Source organism: Tursiops truncatus, chromosome 7 (genome assembly GCF_011762595.2).
Source record: "Tursiops truncatus isolate mTurTru1 chromosome 7, mTurTru1.mat.Y, whole genome shotgun sequence".
NCBI classification, from domain to species: Eukaryota; Metazoa; Chordata; class Mammalia; order Artiodactyla; family Delphinidae; genus Tursiops; species Tursiops truncatus.
This window is the reverse complement of record NC_047040.1, coordinates 46,265,224-46,284,920: the sequence shown is the minus strand read 5'-3', so window position 1 is coordinate 46,284,920 and position 19,697 is coordinate 46,265,224. Positions and strand designations below refer to the sequence as shown.

The following is a 19,697-nucleotide window of genomic DNA, read 5'->3' as shown; positions in this document are numbered from 1 at the left end:
AAAAATGTTGGGCAGCAGAATCAGAGGTGAAGATAGATTGAATTCTGATGACAATATGAGGCCCTGAATCCAACCATAATGCAGTCAGATACCTTTGGCTTTTTCAATTTTTGTGATAAAAAATATCCCTGTTTTGTTTCAGACTGTGTGGGCCAGAATTTTTCTCATTTGTAAGCAAATTGATGAGGAGATCATACCTGTTGTCCTAAAGCTCTATTTTATTTATTGTTACGTTATATGATTAAATGCCTGTGCACCTCTCTCTCTTTGGTAAGATGAATTATCATGTATTATTACTCCCTTTAAAAGTGGTCTGAATAATCCTAGCCAAGACTTCAGCTATGTGGTTAGAATAGTTCAGAGGTTGGGCCTGAGCGGCTGACAAGATCAAGGTTTCCGGTTCTGCAAAGCAGAATGCAGGGAAGGCAACTAAGATGTGTCCATGTTCAAGTCCTTGAGAAAGAACTAAAAGTCAAAAATTGGAGAGAGTAAATACAAACGCTAACTTCATGAAAACGAGACAAGAGCAGGAAGAGCTGGTGAAAAAATCAGAAAGTCCCCTAAATAATTGGTTACTTTAATGTCATATTCTTCCTTCTTCTGGTATAAAAATTGGACAGGCCTCCTTCAATAGTCAGGATCGGAAGTCATTTATATAATATATTGTCATATGATATATATTTAAATATATTTGTACAAATATGAGATGATTGGTAGAAATATATATGGAATAAATTAAATGTAGAATATATGGATTATAAGGCATAGCACACTAATTTGCTGAGTAAGAAATCATAACACATGGATGCCCATTTATAACTGAAAGGATTATTAGCAAATTCCAATTAAAGGAGGTAAGTAGAGTGGAGCTTGTGGAATAATTTTTTTCTTTGTCTTAGAACTCTTTATCTTTGGAATAACTGAAGAGCATTAATTTTTATTTTTTGAAGTATAAAAAACTCATGAGTATAACAGTCATACTTTACTATTCAGGATAATATATTTTATTTCTTATACTGTAAAAAATAAAATCATTTGAGCAATTTTCAGCATACATGGTTAATTTTGAACAGAGAATAAACAAAGTCGGTAAATAAGCATTATATGCTGTATAATGTAATTCTATATAAAATTCACAGTTAGATGCATTTGATTATGCAAAATAAGGGAAAACAATACCACCAGCGACAATCTTACTTAAAAACACAGTAAACATAATATTCACATGCATTAAACATTGCAAACCATCTCTCAGTGTGTGTCTTTCTTGACTAAGTAATGAAGCCATGAATAGTTGTTGGCGAAAATAGTCAACTCACCAATGTGCTGTTTATATGTCCTTGGTAGCAACTTGCAACTTGACCTAGGGAGACTTTACCCTTTATTTAAAGCTATCGCTATCCATGTATAAAAGATAACAGGAATATTTCACAAGAGATTTTGATTTCCAAAAGTTCCAAATTCCACAGCAGAGACTCAGTTTAAGGCAGTTACTTATGTATGAATATTTGAAATCAAGATATAGAAATTTTCTTAAGTGAACAAATTGACACTATTTTTCAATGATATAATTTTTACGCCATAGGGTGTATATTAGAACTTTTCATATTATGCCTCAAAATACAGTGATTTTATAGTTCACATCAGCTGTACCCTGACTTCACATGAATGGTCTGGAGGGGATCATATTTTTAAATAAAAAATCAGCATGAATAAACTAAGTAATTAAACATATATTCAGTGATCAGTGAATACCACTTTAAATTGAAATAGTCATGAAAGAGTAGTGTAGGTAAGTGCAAAAATATATATAAATATATCAAAATTGAGGGATGGGGTGGGGTTAAGTACCAATTACTGAGTCATCGAAGGTTTGAGTGGTGGAGAAATATATGAATTAATTCTTAAGTGGTTTCCAAGGTTTGGGGAAGGAAAAGGAGTGAATAGGTAGAGCAAAGAGGATTTTGAGGACAGTGAAAATACTTCGTTTGATACTGTAAATGGTGGAATCATGTCATTACACATTTGTCCAAACCCATAGAATGTACACCAAGAGTGAACTATAATGTAAACTGTGGACTTAGAATGATTATGTTTTGTCAATGTCGTTTCATCAGTTGTAATAAATGTCCCACTCTGTTGCAGGATGTTGATAATGGTGGAGGCCATGCATGTGTAGGGTCAAGAGTTATTTGGGAAATCTTGAAATGTCCTCTCAATTTTGCTGTGAACCTAAAAGTGCTCTAAAAAAATAAAGCTTAAGGAAAAATTTAAAAAAGAAAAGAATTAATAATGATATGAAGAATGAAGTAGATGTAAAAAGCCTGGGAGTTAGATGAACTTTATGAAAAAGGAAGCGTTAGTGTTTAGAAACTGATTGGAAGTAGTATATGAGGGAAAATAAGAAATCAAAATGGGTTCAAACTTTCAAGCCTGAGGAGCAGGCAGAATTATGCTACTATTGCTAGAGAGAAGTAATTAAGCTAAACTAAATGGATAAAGTGGTTAGTTGTTTCTAGATGACAAGTTCAAATTTTAACGTGAAATTTGAAGTGAACATCATAGAATCTGAAATATCTAGAAGGCTGTTGAGATGTCAGGCTGTACATGACTCAGCAGCGAAGGAAAGGTATAGATCTGGATAAAGTGAATTAACTCCAGAGAAATGTTAGTTAAAAGCCTGAGAGTGAATAACACATATGTTTTCTAGTAGAATCTTCCTTGCTGATAATTTTCTCTTCCTTTTCTACAGAAATAACATGATTTTGTTTTAAAAGCATGAATTACTGGTTGCTTTGTGTGCAAAGCCTAATTATAAATGAATAGGTTTCAGGAGTTTTAAATATACTTGCTATTTTTGGTAAGAGAAAAGTTTGTCAAGCAATAAAATTAGGAAGTACATAAACAATTTCCTTTTGATTGCCACTAAGAAATTCCCTTTCCCACCAAGTCTTTTCTTATCATGATCTGTATTTAACACACAGCTATTCAGCCGTCTTTACTGATATGATGAGCCATAAGCAAATAAAAGTTACATCAATCAAAATCAGGCAGGCACATGACGTAGAGTTGACTTTCTTTGTTCAGATACGGTTTGGCTCAAGATTGTTCGAGGTACTGGTTAATGCAAAAGGAGAAAAAGTATGTCTAGGGAGGGAATCACATGACAGAATTCTGTTATTACCAGCTCTTTCCAAATGAGTGATCTTTCCAAATTGAGTGATCTTTATCAGAAGAAGATGCTTGCCACTATTTTAGATGTGAAACCCCAAAACCACTTGATCTTTAATAGTTGTATTTCTTAATCTGGACATAGGCTGTAAAAAATATAATTGTATACATGATCAAAACAAATAAGGGACAACACATTCTCAAATAGGATGATCACCAAATGGTAAAATGGACTGATTTGATGTCAGTTGTATGATAAATTGTAGTTATGGCAGATAGTTAGAAAGGGATTGAGAGAATAATAAGTTCAGAGTAGACAGTTAATAAGTTATAGCCATAGAATAAGCAATTTGACCAGATAAGTAAAGGAACTCTGATGCAAATGCATTAATAGCAGGTAATATATGCATAGAAAATTCATGAAAAATTCATTAAAAAGATTTCAGGTGAGAAAAAATAGGAATCATAATGAAAAGTTTTATCCAAAATATTTAGTAGAAATAATGTTGTAATGTAACAAATTTATATCTTTTTAACAAAAATTTCTTCATATGCTATTTTCACTGGCTGCTTCTTTCTTTTTCTTTTGGTTTTAATTAATCCCCCTTTTGATATTCTTTGGATAAAACCTAAAAAGGAAGATAAATAAATTTATGCATGATAAAGTAACAACATAATAAAACATTTAATCTAAAATTTCTTCAAATTATCTTTTAATGTTTAAAACCAAAAAACATGTAATTGGTTTAAAAGTCTTTAATTTGTCTATATCTTTGTGTAAACAACCTCTTTCTAAGGATGTCACTTTGCATAAATGGGTAAACGTTATTGATTTTTATTATTCACCTTGAGCTACAAAATAATACTCATTTTATTAAAGTGGACATGTGGCTATGTAGAGTTATAGATGATTTTTATTTACATATTAATACTCTATAAATATGCAACATTTTTATTGTCAGAAGAAAATAAATACATTAAAGTTTTGTGCATTAGAAAGCTTAAAGATATTTTGGTATAATCCTTTAAAATGAAAGCTTAGTATTTAAATATTAAAAGAATAAAATATTTTGTTTAAAATTGATTTTTTTCTATGAAGACACATTAAAAGGAATTACAGTTAACATATCTGGCAATATTATCAAAATGTAGTTGAAAAGGGGACACTTAGTTAAATAATAATACTGTTTCTTATCATAAATAGAACTCATTTCATACTTTCATAGATTAAAATTCATTCATAATTTCAATATAATTATTATCTTAAACACTAGTGAATTAATAGGAAGAATGTCCTCTATACCTTTTTTACAAGTCTTAAGACATGCTTTTTTAGAGGTAAAATTGTTTTCATTCCCTCCACATCCACTGTACTTAAATGGGCGGCATTTCCCAATGATTGAATTGTAGTAGAATCTACTCTCATTGGCTTGACATAATCCTCTGTCTGCTGGGCTCAGACACCAGGAGGGGCCATAAAATTCTAGAAACATCAAGAAAACACGGTAAGCCATATATGATAGTTAATCTGAAACTTTCATATTTATTGTTTATAGATTAGTCTTGTGGCATGTTTATGTAAAACAGTAATCTGAATGAATTAAAGTAACAAAATTCATGTATTTCAATTCTAGGAAAATGTTAAACCAATCTCCAAGTGTCCACTATACTGACACCTTTCTCCAATAAATGTAAAAGTAGGTACATTTGTTAAAGGAAAGTGCCGAGATTACTCTTTATGTGACAAAACTAGTTGTACATAATACAAACAACCACTATTCAACAATTTAATTTGTGAAAATTTATTAACCATATCAATTTTAAAAAAAATTATCATTGTTTACATATCATTTGTTCATGAGTATTCAACTTTGCAAAACAAGTCCTGATGAGCAAAATCCTTACTCATTGTATGACACAAACTGAAGCTGAGAAAGAGTTCTTTCCCTGACTAAAGTTCTGAATGATATAACATATCACAATTTAAAGCGCAGGGAATCAGGTATAGCAAATTCTAACCTTAAGCTTTGGAAAAGGAGCTCAGAAGAGATGATCTGGCTTAGTAATAAAGTTTTCTTGTGAATTGAACCATCAGTTCTAGATGAGTTAGATATTTTTGCAAAGGAAGGAATATTGCTAAAGGCAGGAAAGATCAGACATTTACAGGTTTAAACCAGACAGACAGGCTGGTCTGTCAATGGGACCAACCACTTTCAAAAACAGAAGGAAAAAAACCATGCAATTAGGGTAATGAAAGGATAACTCATTTCCTTAAGGCGAAGCAGAAAAATGGTTTCAGCCCAATGATAATTTTTAGCTCCTTCTGGAATTCCTGTCAGTGAGGGGAAGCTGGTACTCTTCAGTAGCAGAGCTAAACTGCTTGATATTATTATTGGTAAATCAGTACCGCAGGTAAATTGGTGGATGGTCAGGAATCAGTAAAAGAGAGCTTTAGTGGCTTTGCCAAATAGTGAGATGTGGTACAGCAAATGCAGATGAAGAGGATTTGCTAAATGTACATCACTGGCAGAAAACAGAACTTTGAGGAATCCAGTAGCAATGAAGGCAAATAGGTTGTGCAAAAAAGCAAGAAGTGGTTTGATGGCAAGTGAACCCCAGGTGAATAGACTAAAAGAGAAATAAAACAATTTGAGAAAAAAATGAAAAAGATCTTAAATTGATAAACACAATTTTATAACCTTCTGCCTTCTATGTATTTAAATATTAGAGTGTCTTGATATAACGTCTCATGTAAAGAGAAATTCTGGAACATATAAGAGAAGCAGTGGGAATACTATGGGAATAATTTATGATAAAACATTTTAGAAAGGTGACATTTTCTGTCAATTCAAGAACTGAAATCACATTTAAAATTTTTGTATTATTTAGTCTTTGACTAGGTGTGTAGACACTGATTTTTTTTTTTTTGCGGTACGCGGGCCTCTCACTGTTGTGGCCTCTCCCGTTGCGGAGCACAGGCTCCGGACGCGCAGGCTCAGCGGCCATGGCTTACGGGCCCAGCCGCTCCGCGGCATGTGGGATCTTCCCGGACCGGGGCACGAACCCATGTCCCCTGCATCGGCAGGCGGACTCTTAACCACTGTGCCACCAGGGAAGCCCTAGACACTGATTTTAAAAGAAACTCGTAGGATCTATAAAACATCATTCAAAATCACGTAGTCTAATTTGTTTGGCCTCACCCCATTTGGGGGTTACAGTGCATGATTATTGCCATCATAAATCAAATTTAAAATGTACTTGGTGAGAATGTGTGCTTAATTTTTTAGAAAATGTCAAGGTCTTTTTGCCCCAACAATGGCTCAACTAAGAGGAAATTTCTAAGAACCTAGGAGAGATATGTTCTAATTGAGTCCAATATTGTGCAAGCTTATCCAATAGGTATGTTGTGGATTCTCATTAATCCACAGCCAAGAATATGAGATGATGAGATGGTTATCAGTTGCCACCACTTCTAATTCCATGAGTCATCAAAAGTCATCACCTATATTCAGAAACAAATGAAATACCCCACAAGCAATTAGCCTGATTTGAGAAACAGAGAAAACAGAGGAAATTGCTATTCTTTGAAAAATTATCCTCAGAAAGTACCCACAGATGCTTCATAGTATATGTGTAAGTATGATGATATGATTTATACATCAATTTCACTTTAGCATTTTGTACACAAGATGTCATTAGCCCACAGTAAGTTGAAAATAATAATATGGATGTACTTGTAAGTTGTACACTTCTTTTCAAATGTTAGTTATTATGTCTTAATAGCAATGCCCTACCTAAAGTTCCTTATTCCGGGACAGAGAGAGTTTTCTGATGACAGGGAGCAAAATCATCCTTCTTTTTGCTTACAATCTAGAGTAAAACTGGCCCCATAACAAAATCAATGCCATTTCAACTTGAGCAAAAGTTGGCTTGGATATCTGGGGCTACAGTCCCTAGATTAAAGGTAACAAGGGATGTGTCTCTGTTATCACAGGCCAGGAGCCTCAAACATCTTGTGAAAGCTAGAACCAAAATGATCTCTCCAGTGGGATCTGAAACCATGGAGCATACACCACACAGTTTTGGTGGAGAGAGGTACTGCAGCGTCTGTATTCCTTTGGTGACCCAGTCTTCCAACAGTTTGCCACTGAAAAGAGCATGTTTTGCCAAACTGTTTTGCCAACGTTTTGCCAAAGAAAGAGCATGAAGAAGGCAGGGGATTAGTTTGAAAGCAAACAGACAGTTGACAGCACAGATCCATCAAAAAGAGTTTTTCTACCTGTTAAATTGTCCCAGGCATCAGATTGCCTCTACCCGAAGCTCTTTGTGACTTCTGAATCAGAGGATGTGTGGAATGCTGCTTTCTGACAGCCTGGCATCTGGTGTGCAGACTTGAATTGTCCCTCTTAACAGATAGCAGCTCCTACTCAGAAAGTGTCTGTCCATGACTGACCCGATGACAGCTGTTTGTCTATCTCATTTATTTGTCCTGTTTTAATCACTACCCAGACAGATCATCAAACACAACTCACATTTGACCCAGGTCAATATAGAGAAGTAAGAATATTTTGATTAGGGTGTTAAAGCTTGAAATTAATCACTAAGAATGTTGTATTTTAAATTTTAAAAATTATGTATTTAATAATGCAATAAATTATCATCAGTTGGGGAGTCTTCATAATGTCATTACTCTTCAGAAACATGAGTTATACCCACTACATAAACTAATCTATTTCTCCTAAAATCATTTAAACTCTAAGCAGTTAAGACTCTCATTGGATTATTTTAGCATAAACAACAGAATTAAAATAATGAAGCAGATGGTTTCTCAAGGACATTTTAGCTCCAAGGATGTTTTGGGTCCTTGATTATCATTTGATTCAATCTCCAAAGGTGAGGAAATAGAAATATTTTTGCCCGCTGTGAGGAGATAAGCTTGACTGTTTTAAATTAACATATTTATTCTAGATAAACACAGGCACTCACCTATTCAAAATCCAGACTTTGATATCTACAGTGAAAGAAAATATAAAGATTTTGAAGTAGTTGCACAATGTGATATTTTGGTCTAGATTATAATTATTCACAGAATTTAAGATCGAATAAAAAGACGCTAACCTGACTTCTGTTCTTTTCCAAAGTAATTTAATAACCAAATGCATTCTGTCTTGATCTTGCCATTAATAACAATTTGGATAGCTTCCATTTAGAGGGTCTATGATAGATTTCAGAATTCAGGATCCACTTATATTCTGCCAGGAGCTGCCATGATGTAGTATGACTGGTAAACTATAAGGTGATGCTCCAGAGCCAGTTTTATATGTAAAGTGCCTTATGCAATTGCTTTGAAACTTACACACTAAACTTTGAATTTTGTACTCACTTGAATCTTTACTATGGTGTCTCTCTTACTGTCTCATTTTACATGCCTATATTTAGGCTTTTATTTTACCAACGAACTTAGGTTTTAGGAACTACCTCATCACTTGTTGAATAAATTATTTTTTGTCTTCTGAGATTGTTTTAGGGAATTGAATAACAAATCTTTCCTTTGAACAACAAATTCTTTTTTCCCATAATTTTATTGTGAAGAAAAACATAAAGATTTTTATTTTCTAATTATATTTTATCATTGTAAAATGTTGAAATAATATAAAAGTATGACAAATATAAAACAAAAGTTCTCCATAATTTGACCCTTGCCCTTTAAACCACCACCAGTGGTTTGGGAATATCTTCCCCCAAATCGTTTGCATATGCAAACATATTAGTATACTGTTCTGTCTCATTATTATATTTGATAATATTTTCTGGCTTGTTTCCACATTTCTTCATCTGTATACCTCATTCTTTTTTTTTTTTTTTTTTTTGCGGTACGCGGGCCTCTCACTGTTGTGGCCTCTCCCGTTGCGGAGCACAGGCTCCGGACGCGCAGGCTCAGTGGTCATGGCTCACGGGCCTAGCTGCTCTGCGGCATGTGGGATCTTCCCGGACCGGGGCACGAACCCGTGTCCCCTGCATCGGCAGGCGGACTCTCAACCACTGGGCCACCAGGGAAGCCCTACTACCTCATTCTTTTTAATGTATGCACAGTATTTAATTTTTTGAATTGACTACAGTATACTTAATCCATTATTGTGTATACATAGGTAATCTATTTTTTTCAGTTCCAGACAGTGGCTCATGAACATCCTTATATACTGGTTCAGATATTTCTAGGAGATATTTCTAAAATTAGAATAGTGCAAAAGCTATATTCAATTTATAATTTGGTAGATGCTGTTGCCTTTTCCACTAAAAGTTTATATAAATTTATACATTTACAACAGTGTTTAAAAGTGCCTAAACAATTTAACAAAAAGAAAAGTGCCTAAAAATTTTAACAAACTTGGACCTTACTGCATTGTATTTATTTACCATTTGTTGCTTTTATTTTCTCTTCATACCGACAAAAGTGGAAGTAATTGCTCATTACTCAAATGTTCTGCAAATTTACAGAACCTAAGGTGCCATTGATTTTAAGATGCACCATTATTTTATGCACGGCTTATAAAGAAAAAAAATACAATTACACTGTTACATACCATAAGTTACAAGTTTCATCATGATCTGAACCATGTTAAAACATGGAAAAATATGTACCTCACAATCAATAAAATATGATAGTTTATCTTTTTGTGTCAACACCCCAAAATTAAGCACATACATATACATATATAAACACACACAAAAAGCTGAGAGGGTATGTAATCAGTGGGAAAGGTGATCACTGTAGAGATGTTTTTATGACGTAGGGAGCTTAGACTTTACAACTCTGCAAAATAGATTCTTTTGTGCTAAGCCTATTCTATATTGCTGGGGATCCTCCAGAAGCTACTTTTACGGTATTTTATTTACTTCATGATGAGCTGGAAACAAAAATAGCAAAGAAATAGTTAAAGGAAATATGTTAGAATATTAATGGTGAGTGTCTCCGCGTAATCCAAATATGGCTAATTTTTTCTTCTACTTTTGTATTTTTTGCAAGTTGTCTTCAATTATAATGCTCAAATTATGTAATAAAATATATTATATAATAAATATTAGAGATATTATATAATAAAAATATTTTTAGGGGGATCCCAGTGTTATGGGGTCATAAAGAAAGGCTAGAGATTAGAATCTATTTCAGATTAGGAATGAAGAATAAACCTGTCACTTGTAAATTTACTATTTACAGATAGTAAATTTGTACTACAGGGAAAGCATGTATCTCCATTCACTAGGTAGAACTGGTGTTAAATGGGTAGAAACTGACATGCCATATAGAAAAGAGGGCAGGGAATGGGAAAACAAGCACTATGGAACTTTCTTTTTTCTGTGTGTACTGGGCCACTTAGCTGAGGTTGAAATGTAAACGGTAAACTGCCGGGGCACTTGAAACTGAAAGGTCATGGGGAAATTGACTGTCAGAAACCTTGCCCAGACAATGAAGCCCCACAGATTAAACAGGAGGAAGGGAAATTAGGTAGATATTTATTCAGTTGGATTTCCTTGCCTAGATATTGCCTAATCCATGGACAAAGTTCACAAAACTATTTTCATCAAGGGATTTTTCTAAATAAAGCCACAAAGGAAGAAAGCCATAGTAAAATCACAAATTATGAGACTCTTATGAGTAAACTTACACTAAGATAATTATACCTTATAATACATTAGAAAAACTTTTCTTCATATCTGCAACACTGAAAACCCTATAAGATTTTAGTAAAAGGTGAAAAGTAATGCTTATTTAGTCCCTTGATCAGCTTTCAAGAAATTTTAATAAGCAAAGGAGGTAGAGGGAATATAGGTGAAGGAAAGCACAGGTCCGAATATTCCTGGTTTGTTGAGGTACTTCACAAACTCCAAGCTATCTGAAGAGCAGAGTGCATGGAGCGTATAGTGGGACACAAGGCTGGAAAAGCAGATTTAGACAAAATTAAGAAGGTCCTTGAATATTAATATATTTGGTTTTTATGATGTAGACATTAATAAATGACTGAACATATAAAAGGATGAAAGAGACAAATTCTGATCTATATGCGTGAAACAAACACAACCAGGCATGTGTCAGCTGAATCCAGTAGGGGACTTGCAATAGAGGAGAATATAAGATAACCCTAACTAAAGCAGTTACAGTGGGAATGGCTAAAATTAAGCACCAGAGTGAATGTGGGTAGTGAGACAGCTAGAGAGTAGGTAATTCTAATATGTCTAGACTGGTTGACTTAGAAGATGGAATATTTCTAATGTATTATGAAATATAATTAGAGTATAAAATACAGGCAGTAGTTTCAAAATTTGTCATTTTATCATGGCTTTCTTTCAATGTGGCTTTACTTAGAAAATTCCCTGAATGAAGATGGAATTGTGAACTATGCCTATGGATTAGCCAGCACCTAGGCAAACAAGTCCAAGACGTTAGATAGAAGATGGAACTCAGGTTTTGAGAAGACAGAAAATTTTAATTTTGACAATCCTTCAGTGCAAGTACAACATCATGACTATGTCCTCCCTTCATCTATGTATGCCCCTATTTCTCAGGCATGCCTGTAAAAGACAAAACCACCCTCTTATTTATTATTATTAAACTCCCAGTCTGCATGACAAATCCTGTCATATAGAAGGCACTCAATTGTTATTGAACTGAATCGAAATTTAGAAACATAACAGATCTGTACCTAAAGTCATAAGATAAAGTTGGAAACACAGGTTTGCAAGTCCTCTGATTAGAAATAAGACCCAAAGACACGAAACAGGTATTGGTATTTTATAATTATGTTTGAATTTTACAAGTGCTTTATGTTATTTCAGGTAATCATAGTATTAAGTATATTAAATACAGACGCTTCAAATCAAGGTTACATACTTTAGTTGTATTAAAAATTATTACTGATAAAGTGCATACAAATGATACCCCTGATTATTTTATTTTTTCCTGCTTTAAACCTCTGTTGATACTGGATAATCATTGATACCACCATCGTGAAAAATTCAAATATTAATAACTTTGAGCTCTTATTTGTGCTAAACACTGGGTTAAGATGTCATTACAATCTTCCCCAAAAGTTTATGAGCTATCAGTCTTCACATATAACAAATGAGGCACCTGAGGCTGAAAGTTGTGTAATTTTTTTCAAGGCCACAGAGAGAGTCTGCAATAGCAGAACTGGAATTTAAACCACATCTTTCTGCCCATAAAGCCAATGTTCTTAACCACTATGATATGTCTTCTGAAAACGAACTAGAAAATAAAAATAACTGAGCAAATATATTTTAGTAATTATCAGGTAAAATGAAAGTTGTCACAACTTATCCTTTATGTTTCATTCTCAAAGGCTCTCTTCTTTGAAGCTCAGATTCAGTATGTCTTAGAAGCTTCTTACCCTCAGTTATGTGAGTGGAGTTGGAATTTATCAAGTTTGTACAGGAGAAATATACCTAATCAAAACAGGTCATCAAACAAGGAGGCTGAAGACAAGTTTTGGGAGTAACAGTGCTGAGCCAAACGGTATTCAGAGAGCTCAAACATTTGAAGGCGAGAATTATTGAGTTGGCATGTTCAGCCTGGGCAGATTCTAGAAATAGACCAAAGTTCCAGGATTTTATGCCCTCTCTGATCATATTTGCACTGGCCAGTTGGATCCATTTAATAGCATTAAGATGTGATAGAAGACTAGAACCCTCATTCTGCTGTGTCCCTAGGAAAGATAAAGTTGGAATTTTCCTAAAATATACATTTTATATCAATGCTTCTCAAATTCATTCCTGCAAAGATTGTCCAGCATTCAAATAGAAAAAGGGCAAAGGCTTACACGCAACACAGAGTAGCACAGGGTTTTCTAACCTATTCCTATCTCATTCCTAACATGTCCTATAGCAGTCCATACCAAAATCATAATATAGGGATTTTTCCTTTTTAGCCGAAAACATGTGCCATCAAATGAATCAATGAATTAGTATTATTAATTTGTTAGTTTGTATTGTATTCATTTGTGAATAAGTTTTGATTTATAGTTGTGTAATGGTCACATGCCAAAGAAGTTTATTCCTACCATTTTACTTGTTCATATAAAATTAATGTCATTCAAAGTAATTTGGTTTTCAAAATGGAGGTCTGTGAATTTTCTCTTTTAAAGCTATCCATATATTTAGAAACACTTCTCTGGAGGAATCTTATGACTGGGGCAAAAAATTTATCCTTGTTAAAACCAGAGATGGTCCAGGAAGAAAAGGATTAGCAAAAGTAGTCAGTGGTCACCTAGAGTGACTATAGTCAGATGGCAGCACTCTTGGCAGAGATGAAGTGCTACATTTTTGTTTCTCACCAGATCTCCTGCCAAGAAATAGTAGGTCTGATGAATCCTTACCACAAGTTGTTATCAAGTTTTGTAAAGCCAGCTTGAAGGCACCTGATTCACCATGCAGGAATATTTAGATTATGAGGGAAGTTTCTGTGCTTCTTGGTTTGAGAACACAGTATGAAAAACAGGATACTTCTTTGGGACTATGGAAGCGGGTTGTTGATGAGTGGGGTTTTCCAGAATTGTTGACACTGCTTAGTGATTAACTGTGGTATATAGCTAAGTGTGTAACTCTTCAGTTGATGGAGGTTATTTTCTTTCCAAAAAATTTCCATGGTTGTAATAGTCTCCTTTATGTAACCACAGCTTCAACAAGAGGCCAAATAGGTGACAACATTCTCTTGCAAATCTGTAAATTGACCATATCAGTAATGGTGTTTGTTTGGTGTCAATCAGGCAATTTCTGAGCATAACACCTCTTCCAGATGAGCATAACACCTCTTCCAGAAGGCTGATAACCAAAATTTTTAAAAAGATGTGTGTGTGTGTGTATGTGTGTGTGTGTGTGTGTGTGTGTGTGTGTGTGTGTGTGTGTGTCTTTTCTACCCATTTTTTTCACATATATATGGAATCTGGCCACTAGGTCATACAATGAATACAGTCAGGAGAGACACAGAGTTCCAAGTACCCAAATGGCCTTCAGAATACCATCCAATCATTCTCCCTTGACCTGGAGGCTGCCAGGAAGCAACATGGGACTAGGTCAGGTATATAGATGTTCATTTTCTTAAATAGTAAGTACCAGACTGGGTTGGCAATAGACTTTTGAAGTCTACTCAAAGTTTTTCTTTCCGAAATATCATATAGCTGGTGTAGTTCCAAGACAGCTATTAAGAGTTGATATACAGGGGCTTCCCTGGTGGCGCAGTGGTTGAGAGTCCGCCTGCCGATGCAGGGGACATGTGTTCATGCTCCGGTCCGGGAGGATCCCACATGCCACAGAGCAGCTGGGCCCGTGAGCTATGGCCGCTGAGCCTGCGCGTCCGGAGCCCGTGCTCCGCAACGGGAGAGGCCGCAGCAGTGAGAGGCCCACGTAGAAAAAAAACCAAAAAAACAGTTGATATACAGAAGCAAAGGAAGCTATGAGCAGCAGAAGGATAATCCACTTTTTTCATGAATGAGTCAAGTCCACTCAAAAGGCCCAGTACCAATATGAACACTTGAAAACATTAGTTTTTCTTTGCTAGTTAGATGTTTATCAAAGAGATATATTGAGAGGAATATATTAACTCTATGCATATAAATATTAAAACTTTATTAATAGTATCCTATGAAAGGCATCACATATACCATATAAATATTAAAGAAATACCAAAAAACAATTATTAACATATGCATAAAATGCTATGTAATCTTAAAATGAATATGGATGCATGAATGCAGATGTTCAGAAAGACTTGGTAAGTGTGATCAGCATTCTTCCAACCATCATTTGTTCTTTCTGTTGTAACTGTGGATTACAAAATTAATAAATAAAAAAAATATTAATCTTCTATCCTGTGCCTAACAATGGGATAAACACTAGGGGAGGGAGGTCTACAAAATATATAATCCATGGTCTCTTCCTTCAAAAAACTTGTAATCTAGTCAGTGAGGCAGAGCTGACACATCAAGCAATATAAATATTAAATGAATCAAAATAAAAAGCCAGGGGAAAGAGAGAGGAAGAAGTCTTCCTTATGGTGGTAAAAAAGCAGCTTAGATACGATGAGGAAGGCCAGTGAGTTTTAGGTGGGAGAAAGCAGTGGATAACTTGTGTTTAATAATAATGAAGATAGTGGATAATTTGTGTTTAATGACAATATCTATTCTGAATGGACAAAAAACTTTTTTATTTACAGGATAGTGAGACAAAATCTGGAATAGGTAGACAGCTAACAGATAACAGACAAATTTAAGCCAAGTGGATGAGGCTAAATTAACATGGGGAAAAAATGTATCCATTAAGTTAAAAATCTTTTCTATAAAGCAAGAGAAATATGTAAATTTGCTTGACTCTAATATAATGAATGTATCTAAGTAGGCCAGTCATGTCAAAAAAGTCATATCTTATACATGTTATATGTAGCTCTGATTCTCCATCTACGTCTTTTATGTCTATACATATACACACATATACATAAAATGTTTTACTTGACTTATGCCTGGTATATGACCATATTAATAATATATGTAGTATATCTGAGTTATAGCTGAACTCTGCGATATCTATTTATTTATCCTCCTTATCTACCTATCTAATGTCTATAACATCTGGTCTGCCAGAGCTAGTATTAGTTCATGCTTATTTTTTGGTATATCATGTTCCAACATATTGTGCTTTTTAAAAATTGAAATGTTTTAAAATAAAACTATAATATTTATCCACCAAAATGACAAACCCAATTTTCTGTCTATATGTATATATTTTAAATAAATAAAATTTTTTTTAGCATTCTCCTTTCATTTCTTTTAGCATCCCAGTTTGGTTGACATATGATTGTTGTAATCTAAACATGAAGGATTGATAGTCTGAAGGAAACAGGCTAGACGGAAAATGGAGACGATGAGAATGGACATTTCATCAGAAAAAGCAATAGAATTTAATGACTGACTAGAACAGAAGTGATCAAAAGAGATTACCAAATGCTCAAGCTGAAATAAATGGAAAAATGGTGGCAGAATTCTGAAAATTTGGAAAGCTGGAAATACTGAAAACTATAAAGAAAAATTTTACAAATAAAATTCTTTTGGTTTCAAAGCCCCATGATACTTCTGCATGCCTATATTCTCAATTTGTTTCTAGGAAACACATTTGAACTGTTTAAGTTCCCACATATGTATTTAGTTCTATTGTGAATTCTCTTTTAAAGGTTAATTGTAATTTTTTTTACTGAAGCACTTATTTGAATAATTAGAGATTTTATAAGTGGCTGAAATACCACCTTTTCCTGCAAATGGGAATTTACAAAGAGTTGTTTTACAGATGAGAAACTAAGACCTGGGAACTAAGGCTTGTATTGCTCTGAATTACATGGGTAATAATGACAAATCATACTTATGTAGCACTCAATAGGTTATCAGGTACTGTCCTAAGCAAGTTATGTATATTGACTGATTTCACCTCACAATAAAACCTATGAGGTAAGTACTATATTATTAACATCCTCATTTTGCGGTGGGAAAAAATAAGGTTCTGAGAGGTTAAGAATTATCTTAAGGTTGCACAGCTAGTAAGTGAAAGAAATGGGATCTGAGACCAAGTCTTCAGGCTCAGAGTCATTTCTCTTATCCACTATATTTTAGTGCCAATCCCAGCAGGAAAGTCAAGAAGAACCAGTTGTGACAGTCTTTCATTCTGAAGATCTTACACAGAACTGCATACATTTAGAGATACTGTGTTAGAATTACTTCTCTCCCACATGTACTGAGCACATATTTATTGTAACTATGCAGAGATCCTCACAATTCAGGACAAAGAATTAAAATCAAATAATTTGCTCTCACTTTTGCACAGGGCCATGCTTACAAAACATTTATAAAAAATCTCTTTAGGGCTTCCCTGGTGGCGCAGTGGTTGAGAGTCCGCCTGCCAATGCAGGGGACACGGGTTCGTGCCCCGGTCTGGGAGGATCCCACGTGCCGCGGAGCGGCTGGGCCCATGAGCCATGGCTGCTGGGCCTGCGTGTCCGGAGCCTGTGCTCCACAACGGGAGAGGCCACAACAGTGAGAGGCCCGCGTACCGCAAAAACAAAACAAAACAAAACAAAACAAAAACCTCTTTAAGGAAGAGCAAGTTTCAATATTTGAGGTCACCTATGTAGCCTATTAATATTGAAATATGGAAATGAAAGAAAATTAAACCTCAGTTGTTCTTAATAAGCATTCAAATATCTTGAGTCAAGAGGGTTCACTGGAAAATATATATTCTCATGCTAATTTGCAATATTATGGTTGAGAATAAATAGCAATTAAAAAAAATTACCAAACCATTTTCCAGTAACATTGAACAAAATTTCTAAAATGTTTTTCTATTATCATCAGAAAGAGAAACATTAAAATTATATTTATAAATATTTCACTTAATAACAATAACACAATCTAGCTATATTTTTGGAATATTCAAATACCTAAGGATTGTTTTTAATGAAAAGAATTTTAAATGAATGCTATTCTATTTGTATTGTGGGGCACATTCTTATTCCTGTACACTGAATCAAAACCTTAAAGGATTTACATCTTTTCAAAAGAACCTAATACCCACGGAGAACCTTACACATTTGCTAAAACGTTGAACAAGTTTTTACATAAACATAGAACTGTATTTTCTTAAGTTGTTATAAAATGTATTTATATAATTGCAAGCAGTGACAGATGTAATACTTCACTGCTCTAATTATAAAATCTAAAGACCTGAAGGCATTTTGAATATACTAACTCCCTCTGAAATTTTGCATGCCCTTTATGACACTGCAAGTACTATTGGAACACTATTTGACTGCCTGCAATTTGGGGAATTTAGTCACTGAAGCACTCATTCATTTTTGAAGACCTCACATTAAAAATAAACACTTTACAGAAAGAAATTTGTACTTTAGATTTCATTCATTAATTCTGATTCTTAGGCTGGGTTGAGGGAGATAAGGAACCGGGGGGATATGGACAGGGAAGACTGAAATGGAGAAGATTGAGTGAGGCATGTACAGAATTTAATTTTCCTTTCACATGACAGTGTTTCAAGTACTGAGAGTATATATAATGTTCTCTCTTAGATCTCACATCTCCTTACACTTTCCAGTCCTAAGTCTCAGTCCAGTGACTTCTAAGGTATGGCATTCAGGGCTGAAGCAAGTCCACAGACATCATCAGGTCAATGTAGGACTATATTCCTCATTCTAGATAAATCACAGACAACATTTGCAGTCCTTTAAATCCATCTGGGCAGAAGTTTTGCTTGTTTGTTTGTTTTTTGTAAAGAAAGATGCTCAAAGACATTCTGAACCCCATCCAATTCTGACACATGGCTGGGGTAGAGAACCTGTGCCCCAGACACTATGTCTCTTTTTACCCTAAGGCTGAAATTTTAATAGCCACAGAACTCTCAACACATGCCACCTTTACGTTTAACACTTATACGGACTGCTTCTAAGCAAAATCTCCAATTTCTGAATAAGCACTTGTGATTTTTTAAATTTAGAAAGAATTACATTCATCCCATTAACTTTCAACTTTTTAGGTTGTTTGTCTAGATATTTGTAGTGTCTGGTTATGTTTTCCAGTATTTCCATTATTTTCCCAGCTCTGCATTTTTGTGAGCATATTTCCTGTATGTTTGTTTAAATTTGACAAATATGTTGACAGGACAGAGTCCAGAAAAGTGTTCTGCATACATCCAAAAGAAAATTCTCTCAGAGTGACATAGCCTCACGGATGGTTAGTCACCGAATTCCTAATCTGTCCTGTGACTAACACCAGAGAACTTCTCCAATGCTATGCTCAATTTAAGAACACTTTAGGATGCTTTTGACACACTGCTGCCATTACAATGATGAAGTTGATAATTCCTAGCATTATTTTATAAGATAAATTTGGTGCAGAGTTAAATATCATGTAAAAGTTTTCATGGGATATGTAATCAAAAGCCTACTACAAAGCATACTTTAAAATAGACTAGGAAAATTATCACTTTTCTGGGACAAAAGGTCTTAAGCAATTTTGAATCTCAGTATTTCAACACACGTATTATTAAGTAACAAAAGAAGTATAATTTTCTAAAAAGCATAGTTCTCATATACATTCTATTTCTATTGTTACCATGATAATATTTTTCTGGCAGCAATTAAAAGAGAGTCTTACCGAAGAAGCTGGGTACCTTGGTAGGCTGGGGAGTCAAGGAGTCATTATTCACAGCATCAAGCTGGGTTCTATGATCATCCACCTGGAAATCATTCACTGGAAAAAAATACAGCCAATTAAAATAGAAGACATTTTCACAAGCTCATAATTGTACACATAAAGCAAAGCACAGAAGTTGTGTTAAGAAAAGTAGATGTCTAGAAATTTTATTCACATTGGTATGTTAAATTAGTGAATCTTTATATATCTTTATATCTCATATATATAAGATATATATATCTTTATATATGTATCTTATACTATAAT

At 34.3% G+C, this 19,697-nt stretch overlaps 1 protein-coding gene across 4 annotated transcripts in view; it reads right to left on the bottom strand.

Annotated features, from left to right (window-relative positions):
* Positions 1 to 981: 981 nt before the first annotated feature.
* The window catches only part of TFPI (tissue factor pathway inhibitor), a 69,147-nt gene continuing 50,431 nt past the window's right edge, over positions 982 to 19,697 (bottom strand). For 3 of the 4 annotated variants that reach the window (XM_033859967.2, XM_033859968.2, XM_004312228.4), the window contains 3 exons: positions 19,392 to 19,487; positions 4,475 to 4,654; positions 982 to 3,800 (listed from right to left, as the gene is read on the bottom strand). In XM_033859967.2, coding sequence (XP_033715858.1) covers positions 3,694 to 3,800; positions 4,475 to 4,654; positions 19,392 to 19,487 — 383 coding nt within the window. In that variant the 3' untranslated portion in view covers positions 982 to 3,693. Of the gene's footprint in view, positions 3,801 to 4,474; positions 4,655 to 14,794; positions 15,007 to 19,391; positions 19,488 to 19,697 lie in introns of those variants that run through there. The other variant, XM_019931543.3, reaches the window with a different exon arrangement.